Below are 11,032 nucleotides of genomic sequence, written 5' to 3'. Positions count from 1 at the left end.
CACTAACGCTGTGTTTCTCTTCCAATAGAAGGCAGATCTGAGATTATTATTTTCTAACAAGCCCCAGGAGAGGATAAAGAGGGGTCGAGAGTCTAAATGAATGGAAAGATCCAATCAGCTTCCTCGTACAGGATAAGCAACAGCAAATTGTCTGGTGAAGTTGTGCCAAATTGGACTGGCGGGCCGTCTTAGCCTCTTATGTATGTTCAAGCCCCACCTCCACCCCTCCACCACCCCACCCCCTGTGTTTTAAAAGAAGGCACTCTGTAAAGACCCTTTTTCATGGGCACAAGGACTGCAGCCAGGACTCAGGAGCCGGGCCACAACAGCTCCAATCTTTGCCCCAAATCATGGAGAGAGAGCTTCCACTTACTTGTGAATTTGACTTTGTCATTAAAAAAGGGGTTATGCATTTTACAATTAACTTTAATGTAATTGAAGCAACCTTTATGAAAACATTAATATTAAAGCAAGTTATACATTCACTGCTGTATGTTAATAATCAGCATGCATGCACACACACATACACAACATGAGTTCTAAAAAGCAATCAATCATAGAAAAGCTGTCAAATGAGACATGAATTGAAAAGCACTTCCTTTGAGATGCTGGATTGTAGTTGGCTTATTGCTCAGTTTGAGTTCCTTCATAGAAAAAAAGATTTCATTGAAGACTTGATTCGTTGAAGACTGAACTGGAGCAGTGACCACAGTTCTTGTTTCTATGGTGTGACACAATCATTTTGTAGAAAGCGGAGGTTTTTCAATAAATATCATGTGATACAAAGTCAAACATGACACAATTTAACTTCCTATTATCATTATGTGTCATTAAATTCCAAATAACTGCAGAATTTAAAGTTCATTCTTGACATATATGAAGAAGTTGAGAACATTCGGTTCTATATATATTCTATTCTCTATATATACAGTTATGTTTTTTATGGAGAACAAACACACTTCAGTGTGATACACTTTATAACTGAACTTTATTATAGAAATAGGAAGTGTAAACAGTGATGGCTTTCCCAAATACATACATCCTGTTTTAACAGTTTAAAATGCACAGAATGCTCTCTGAACAGACTTGCCATATGATCTGCACACTTTCTGATACCACTGATCAGCCAATAGAGGGCAGTAAAAATCAAGTCTTCACCAAAAACACAGTTACATATGGCAATAAAACTGAATGAACAGAACTGGATTAAATATAAATATATACCTCTTTTTTTGTCAATAATTCATTGACAACAAACAGTGAGACTGTAGTGAATGCTGCACACTGTATGGGGACACTTATTACATCGGCCTCAGGCTCAGTGTTTCCTGTGGGACTTTGATATCAAGTCAAACCCAGAGGAAAAACTGTGAAAGTCATAGAAGTCAAAAATAACCATAGCTCGAGGTAGAAGATCTGGCCTCCGACTGACTGACTCGTCAGACCCAAAAACATCGACCCTTCCAAGAAGTAGAGTGTGGCTGTTGGCACATTGTCAAATATGATAAGAAGAAATTGCTTCAGTGCCACAATAATCCACTGTCTCTGCTATATGGAGGATCGCAAACCATTTTTAGTTCTGTGTTACCACTTGCCAGACAAGTGTTCGTAAAATAAATGAGAATCCACTTCTCACTCAGTACTTCACCACATCACTAACATACACCACTACATGTAGGTGTCTGAGGAGACAATGACAAGGTGTCAGACTACTTCCTTTACTCCTGAGAGAGAGGACACATCCATTGAACTCTGCTGTAGAGAAACTGTGCAGGTCCAGCAGCTTGCTCAACACAATAAAGATGGTTTTCTACTGCAGATCTGGTATATATTTTTATTTTTTATTTTAAAATTTGGGCAAGAATGTATTGTTTCAATTACATTCAAAGAATGAAGATCAATGCCACTCTGGAGAAAAGTCACCTTTATTTCAGAAGGTAAATAAGTTTGTCAAATTCAGTCCCTCAAGCTGACAGTGAGAAATCCTCCAGGGGCTGTTTACAGTGATCCTGACAAGGTGAGAGCCACAGCTGTGGAAACACCTTGGACCAGAGCTTGTCTTTGACCAAATGCTACACTTTACTTTAAGGGAGCTATATGTAAGAATTTCCCACCTGTTGAATTCATACATTAAATATGGAAGAGCATAGTGAAATGCTGGACTAACTCCTCCTTCATTACCACCACTGTGGTTACACCAGCTGCTCCAGTGGAGCTGCTCAGCCATCAGATGCTGCTTGATATAGCTTAATAGTGAAGAATTCACACTAGACAAATGGAAAGACTTCACCAAATCCACCACAAAAGCAGGTTTTCTTGGGAATGTTTTGATGCCTGAATATTGCTGCTTTGAAAGACAATAATATATAAACAGGAAGACAGCACAATGAATATAACCTGGACAAAAGGCAGAACAGACCTGATATCAATTTATGTGTAAATACTGTATCTCAAGCAGGAGAGTTGAGATCAACAACAACTGGACTTTACTTTAGGTTTCTGTTACCATTCATGATCAACTGTTATATACTGTAAGTCCATTTGGATGAAAGTGCTATATAAATGCAGCCGTTTACGATTTATTAACCAGCAATCAGCCTTTGTCAGCGTCTGATGAGCTGCTATTTGATTTTGTTGAATTGTTCAAGAAATTTTGAGACCCAGAATCCACCCAGCCTTCCTGAGCAGCCTACATTTATTTCTCTGTGTCAAGGCTGCTCGAGGCTGTATGTCTCCAACACTGCGGAAGGTATTAAAGGAACAGGAGGAAATTCATGTCAGGACTCATCAACTGGTGCATGTCTACATCCACTCAAACAGCCTCTGCAGGAGTGGAAGACAGAGCCTGCAGTCAGCCTGGTGCAGAACAGAGGAGCAGACAAACCTGAGAATACAGAGTCAGAGTGAGACATCAGGAGGTTTGAGTCTCTCTCTCTCTCTCTCTCTCTCTCTCTTTCTTCAACATCTCCCATCCTAATCACATGCACACTTAGGTACAGTGAGCTTTGACTAACATTAGCAATGCATACTAATGTTTAGTAGGTACTGTATAATGTTTACAATGTTTGTTTAGCATTTTAGAATGCTAACAAATGCTAATTAGCAGTAAACACAAAGAATGACATTATTGGAAAAATACACATTTTAAAAGTCAGAGGAACATCTGATGATAATTCATCCTGGAACACAAATGCTTTTTGTTTGATTCATAGAAATATTAAATATATATAGGCGTTAGAGGAAAAGTCAGCAGAATTAATTGTGTGGGAACTATGAAAATGTCCATACAAAATTTGATGGCAACCAATCCAATATTTTTTTAGATATGCATGGCTTATAAAAACAGTTTCCTTATGCACATTGAACAGAACATATTAGTATTCATTCACAGTAAGTATTCATGCTTGTAAAAATAAAATAAGATAAACTTTATTGATCCCATGCAGAGAAATATCAAAGTGCCAGAAGTACAAGAACAGATACATAGTGGATCATTGGTATCCATTTAAAATAAATCAGAAAAATAAAAGGTAAATATACACACTTACTATCAAGTACATTTTGACAAACATCACACAACACAAATAAAATGACAAGATGTGGAAATTAAATTAACTTGTAGTCCAGTAGCTATACTTTTACATTTACACTACAATAACATTCATTAAAAATATCTTTCTATATCTTATAGAAGAAAGCTTAGGCGCAAACAGAATGGAAGCATGATCTCCTTTGTTTTTGTAGTGACCTTGCAGAGGACCTGAGGGTACACAAGGAGACTTAAAATGATTCATCATGTGTCATGTATGTGGGAGGAAGGCTTTTTATCTCCTTAAAGACCGTGAGCAGGGCTTTAAAATCCCTTATAAAAGACACAGGCTGCCTCATGTAAAGTAGCTGTTGTGATTTTTTCCCAGTTTTGCTTCAGATTTACTATCTATTCAGTGTTTCTGTCCAGAGGGTAGATATGTATAACTGATATAAATGTAATAGACGTCCAACAATAGTTGGATGTGGTTATATTTTTTGATAAAAATGTATATGTTTAAACATCTTAAAGACACAATTGTTTTAATATAAAATCACAGTTTATTTTCTACCTGGTAAATTATACATTTTTGATGTGAAGATAACAATTATTACGCTGAAATCAAATCATGTGCTGATATAATTATAACACTAGTAGTAAGTAAGTACATTTAACTCAAAAACTGAAACTGATTGCACTGAAAAACATTTTTAAAGTAAAACTAACTCAATATTGTAAGTTAAAAGATTCTTGATCGATAGCTTTAGTAATTTGAAGTGACACTGCCTTAATTTTGTCATTTTTATTTGTACTGTCAAATAAAAAATACCTACTGAAACATAATAAATGAAGAATGTTTTTACCCATAGATTGAGTTTGTGTTACTTCAAATTTTCGATGAATCCATTTCAACAATTTTTTGGACTTTAAATATCTTTTTGCTTTACTGTGTAATAATAGTCATTATTTATAGAGCACTTTTAAAACCAATGTTACAAAAAGCTTCACAAACACAAGTTGTGAAATCTGTAATTTAAAGAGAATTTAAAGCAGGTAAAAAGATTTAGGAAATTAGAACATACTAAATTCAAATTCCAGTAAAATCAGGATAGGCTCTTTGATAAAAGTATGTTTTAAGAAGGGACTGACGCACTCAGCCGACCTGATTTCCTTGAGCCCATTATGAATTATATTTCTCATAACTGAGCGCTTTATGGATTTTATCAAATTAATTTCTCTTGCCACAATTTCAGTGTTTGATGTGATGTCAGTTTGTGTTAAGGGTTTCACGGGTCTCTGTCATCAACAACATTTACTATTAGCAACCACGAGGGGAAACTGTTTCATCACCTTAACAAATGGAAACTTATTTTCTCCATGGCAGTGTCTGCTAGTGGAAGAAAAGTTGCAGGCCCACATCCCTCAGGTGTTGTCTTTGGGGGCTGAGGGCTGAATGGAGTGTTATTCTCCACTGTCAGTTATGACACAGTGACAGAGGAGGAGGGACAATCACGTCCGGACACAAAATGACAAATGATTGAATGGATAAGAGCTACTGCTGCTAAAAATAAACCCCTACAATGAGAACATGACGATTTCAAATCACAAGGTGAAACTGAGAGATAACCTGCTGGCAAGAAAAAGCAAGTCTCTACAAGTCTGATGTATTTCACAGTGGAAAGCAGTGGTTTCACTGAAAGGGAGAGAAACATGTTAGGAAATCATTTTTATCAACAAAATGTTGAAATAAAGTATATAGAACGGAAAGTACGCAGATGTACCAGATTGGATAACCCTGCTTACAACAAATTACTTTTATATACCACGAATCTGCAACGACAAAGAAATGTAAAACCACCTTAAAATCAACATAAACAGGAAATGCAATGCTTGTGACAACAGATGTTTCTCACACAGCATATGTTCTTGCTATACAGTATCTGCTCTCTCTTTTTATTACACTCACACACACACACACATGTTTATGAGACTACCCAGTAGTAGAATGTAAGTACTGTACTGTAAGTATGCAGTATTTTCATTTTATACAGCTTTATACTTCTACTCCACTACATCTCAGAGGCAAGTATCATACGTTTTACTCCACTACATTTATTTGACAGCTTTAGTTACTAGTTACTTATTTCATACTGTGCCTGACTTATTCAATATTTCTCCTACTTCTTAAGCTAATCTACAGCAGAAAAAAGTAATATTAACCCCAAAAACATCACAATAATACATTTTTAATTTATTGTAGTGGAGAATTCCCACAAAGATAATATTTGTGTTGTATATTTGTGTTGTATATTCTGTCAAGATAAAGCTTCAGCACTAATACTGCTGTAATGCATCATATGTGCAATAGGTCTTTGTCATACTAGGTAGGAGGATATTTTATGAAGATAAGAACACATTTTGATTCATACTTCTTACAGGGGTACTCCAGAGATTTAGTTTGCTGCCTTCTTGAATTATCTTCCCTTATGTGAGTGACTTTGGAGAGATATATTTAAAAATGGTGAAAATAACCCAACCTCTGGTGTGGGTCAAGCTCCAAAAAACATTGGATTCTGCATTTCTCACAACTTGATAGCATCTTTCATTAATCCGTCCCTGTATACAGCCACATCCTTTAATCTCCACACAGGCTTTTTTGTTATACATATCAAGTGTCAAGGCCAAGCAGAGATAGCCCTGATGACATCACTATGACATAATCAGGGTTGTTTTCTGATATTTTATAGTAAAAAGCTCCTCCAGAGCAACAGCGGACATTATAATAGTCACAGGCTGAGTCAAGGCTACAGTAAACTGATCTCCAATTAACAGAGAACCTTTTCTTACATAGAGTCATATTCTATGTTGAACGTGTGCTTTCAACATAGAATGAGGACAGTAAAAATGCTTCACAAGGAAATAATACAGTATTAAAATAATTTCAGCCCATGGCTCACACTGTGTCTTTCCTGTAAATTGTTTTTATTTGTTTTATCACCTATGTGCCTTCAGATTGTGGGGTCAATATAGCATCGATAGAATACGGGGGTGAATTTTACCCAGTATGGGTAGAAAACCAGAAAAGGTGTTTTAATCCAATCCCAACAGTAAAGCTTTAAAGTGTTTTTTATTTGAAGGTAAATGTTTAGCATTCAAAAGGTCTGCCCAAATCTAAATGACCAAGTTCAGTTAACTGGTGGTTGATGTACAATCATCATTTAATGTTTCGCTTGGTTTTTAGTTTCTAAAAAGTGAAGAGCTTAACCACTGTGCTAAAATGCAAATGTAAAAAACTAAATACTGAACTAGATGAGCAGCAGAAGTATTCATAACCTTTACTTCTCAGTTTAATGTCGATGCCTCTATATGACCTACATAAAGATAGAGACCATCAGCAAAAAGATTGGCTATTTCTATAAAGTTATTCTTAATGCCACCACCACCTGCCACCGGGTCGGATTCCCCTTGAAATCATTGAAAAGAGGCTGTAGAAACACTACCACTTTTGTCCACAGGGGCAGTAAGAATCTACACAAAATGACAGTTCCTTGTATTTGACTTTGGTAGAGCTGTATTTTATATACTGTTGGATGGTTTCATTTACTGTATGTATTTAATGTGTGCTCTACAGTTTTCAGTGCTTTCACAATCAGACTGTTTGGTGTGACGCGCTTGTCAATAAGACTTTCTGACTTACAAAAACTTTTAAGATATTATCATAGTTTTTGCATATGTCAAATACATGTGGTGGAATAAAAAGCATTGACATGTAGTGAAAAATAAAATAAATGAATCGTAGATGAGGAAAACATGTCAATGAATGTTTTCTGTCCACTCATGTGAAAGGAAAGCCAAAATGGAAACTCGTAGTGTCCCCTGAGCAAAATACATGAAATTAATTTTTCAGCTAATATTCACCTTGTGCTCACTCTCATTACCCAACAGGACATGGCTGCTGTATGTCCACAAGCACAGTACACATTAAAGCACGGGTGAATAAGCATGTATCACTCACATATTATATATATAGTGTCACAATGTTTTCATGCATCATACACATAAATAAATGCATTTAAAAATGTTTTAAAGGTTTGAATCATTAAAAGACAAATGTAGATTAATAAAATGTGAAATTGTGCCTTTAACATGGTTAGGGACACATGAAACAGTTTGCATTCTTCCTTTAAGATGTAGATTGCTCTGACAGGTCTGAACCCATCCTCTTTCGATGAAATACGGAGTGCTGGAGTCACTTCAGGGATGTAAGTGGTGCAGTGTGTGAAGGCCCATGCATGGCTCAGGGTTTGATGAATACCCATGGGGGCTCCAGGGTTAACAGTGACACATGTTTTGTTTTTCACTTAACGGCCTTGATTAAAAACCTGGAAACAAAGACAGTTACCATGGGCGTCTCACCTGTGGAATTAATTATCGCCACACAGATAGAGGTTGGCCCTCTTAGCTTCTCCTCATTTCCTCATAAACAAGCTGTGCCACAGCGTCTCTCATCACATCTGTACGGGACTCTAACCAGGTAAGAACACCTCTGCCTTAGACACATTTCTTGCTCTCATGTAAATACTTTGGTTTTATTATATTAAATGTGTAAATCGGAAAAAAGTTTAATTTCCAGGAAGCTACAAGACGTCATCATCTGTCCAGCAGAATGCCAAGCCAACTCGAGGGTGCAATGGATGCGCTGATAACAGTTTTCTACAACTACTCTGGAAATGATGGAGATAAATACAAACTCAACAAGGGCGAGTTAAAGGAACTCCTGAACAGTGAGCTCACCGACTTCCTCACGGTAAAGTAGACATTTCCATATAATGATTATGTTGTTGTTTATTTAATAATTTTTTATATTTGAATTGAAGTTCTTAAATCATGAATAAGAGCTTTTAGATGAACTGCTTGCTAGTTTTTTTTTTTGTCAAATTGAATAGAGAATTGACCATCCTCAATTGGAGCACCCACACTAGTTATTGGGAACATATTTTTTGTAATTAGGAAGGAACCAATGTTTTTTATACAGAATGATCAGAGCAAAGGGCTGACAGCACAGAGAACGTGTGAATGTGTTTGTGCACTAAACTGTGACCCAATCTCCCTGTATGTCCTCAATTGATCTATAGTGACCAATAGTAATCACAGTAACACACTTATTAAGGATCTTTACCCCTTTGCATGATGCTTTGCTGTTGCTGACTCGCTTAAAAGTTCAATTAGATCCAACCACGTTTTCAAATGATTTAAGAAAGAGCATTCTGACCTTGTTTGAGGAAATTGTTTTCTCATTGATTCCTATCTGGCTGTCAAAGTGTAACTGCTTGTCGCTCTCACATCATAGCACTGTGGGAAATAAAGGATGTGGAGGAGGAAATAGATAAGGTCATTTGAGATAAGCCCCAGCCCCTGAGTCTGTGTGATAGCGGTTTGTACAAGCCTGCGATTCCAAATGATTGAGACCAATGCGTCAAGAAAAGGGCCGAAGCCTGAGAGTCAAAGCTCTGATGTCTTCATATATATATTTTTTCTTTTACCTTCTTGTCCTCCTTCATGTGGATGGGAAGCCTCAGGTGCTCACACGTCATCATCATCAGTGGCCCATATCGCCTCCAAATATAGACTCTCCCATGATGTCATCACATCCCCCTGGGCTATAGTCACCTCTGAGAATAGACACAGCCCTAGCATAACATTCGCCTTCAGTTTCCTCTGACAGAAAACTTTGAGCCTTGATACATTACTATATTGTTTTATTTTGAAATGGGTGTGTGATATTAAACAGATAGGTTCAGGCCTTGATGCGCCCCCAGACTGAAAAGGAAAGAGAAACTGTCTGGAGGCCTCTGGATTTTATTTTTTCTATAATTTTAATTATTAATTATTTTATTTCAGTTTCATTCTTTAGCTCTTTAATTGGTTTATTTTAGAACTACTTGTTTATTTTATTCAATCAATTTTATTTAAACTTTAAATAAACTTTTAAATCTAAATAAACCATATTGTGTTGCATGTTAAATGACATTTGTTTTGAAGAGAAATGGTTTTCACAGGACATCTGTGGTTCTAAATAAACACAAACTTCTCAAAAAAAATATATTTTTATCCATATGTTAATACTGGGGAGATACTGTATGTGGGAATTTATATTTATCCCAACTAAAACAGTCAAATTTCTTTTTATCATTTTCCTATTTTTACCTTTTTACCTAGGTTCATTTTTTTGTGTTTTTTATTATATATATATCACAATTTGACTGTAAACAGTGTTTTACTGGAAGTCAGATTTTAAAAGGAAATACAACATTTCTTATGAATTTGTTCATTGATGAGAAAACTGCAGCTTTGAGTCTCTTTGACCATTAAAATCCATTCCAGATAAAACTGCAGCCGTATATTTTCCTAATAAAATAAACCTCATCTCAGTTTGCCCTTAGTGTGGATTGGATTTTAATTTCAACCTTTGCCAGAATGCTGCCTTTAATAAGTGCCACCACATAAAGATCACCGTTGCCTCGGAGGTTAGAGGGCTGAAAAGGAAAGCCATGTCTTGTTTCTCAAACCTGGAGGAAATGAGCAAAGCAATAAATGTTGTGTGTGATCGGCTGCAGCTCATGGGTCATTTAGCAGCAACATCACTCTGCTCTCCACTAGACACGGATGGCAGCTTTTGCCTTGAGTCAATATTAACCTCCAATATCAATCATACAACTTGCGTGTTGCTCAGCCTACATGCATGGACAGACTGATATTTCCCATATCGTGAAATAAATGTAATGTTTTTAATTACTCAAACAGAGATCTGAAGTGTCAATACTATTGGATTACAAGTAAGACATGAACTCATTAAGAGGCTAAGAGACTGAATATTCGTTTCGTCTCCATTTTGCTTTCAGTCTCAGAAGGATCCGATGCTGGTGGAGAAAATCATGAACGACCTGGACTCTAACAAAGACAACGAGGTGGATTTCAATGAGTTTGTTGTGTTGGTGGCCGCCCTGACCGTTGCCTGCAATGACTTCTTCCAAGAGCAGAAGAAGAAAAACAAGTAGATGTCTGTAGAAAACCAACTGGAAACCAACTGTAAATCTTTATCAGCAGTTTGAAAATGTTTAAAAATGTCATCACATTAAAAGAAGTAAACGTCCCATCAGTTGAATCATTTGTATAAAAGTTTCCCGCTGTATAGGATTGTGAATGTAGTGATCGTACATACTTTGTCTTATCGCCGCAGGTTTAAAAACAAAAAGATGTCTCACCAATTTTCAGCCTGGAGCTGTTAAACAATGACTGAGTAGAAAATACGAAGTGCCCTTTTTCCTAATTGTCTTAATTGTCGTTTTTTGTATTGTGTTTGGTGCTGTGTTTAACTTGGGTGCATTAAAAGTAAAATCTCCACTCTCCTAGTTTTGTCTATAAAAGACAGCATGATCATTACCGACAATTAACCTTTAAAAAGACACTTTGTCATTTAAGAATTTGTCTTAAATCTTTTGT

At 36.4% G+C, this 11,032-nt stretch overlaps 1 protein-coding gene across 1 annotated transcript; it reads left to right on the top strand.

The window, feature by feature from the left end:
• Positions 1-8,195: 8,195 nt before the first annotated feature.
• On the top strand, positions 8,196-10,587 carry s100z (S100 calcium binding protein Z). Its single transcript, XM_035668093.1, has 2 exons — positions 8,196-8,336; positions 10,432-10,587. Exons 1-2 carry the CDS (start codon positions 8,196-8,198, stop codon positions 10,585-10,587), a joined length of 297 nt encoding a protein of 98 aa, XP_035523986.1.
• The last annotated feature ends 445 nt before the right edge of the window (positions 10,588-11,032 follow it).

The sequence above is a fragment of the Morone saxatilis genome, unplaced genomic scaffold (genome assembly GCF_004916995.1).
Source record: "Morone saxatilis isolate NCDOM2014 unplaced genomic scaffold, NCSU_SB_2.0 Contig21, whole genome shotgun sequence".
In the NCBI taxonomy this organism is placed as follows: domain Eukaryota; kingdom Metazoa; phylum Chordata; class Actinopteri; family Moronidae; genus Morone; species Morone saxatilis.
The sequence above is the reverse complement of the archived record's forward strand: the minus strand, read 5'-3'. Positions and strand labels throughout refer to the sequence as shown.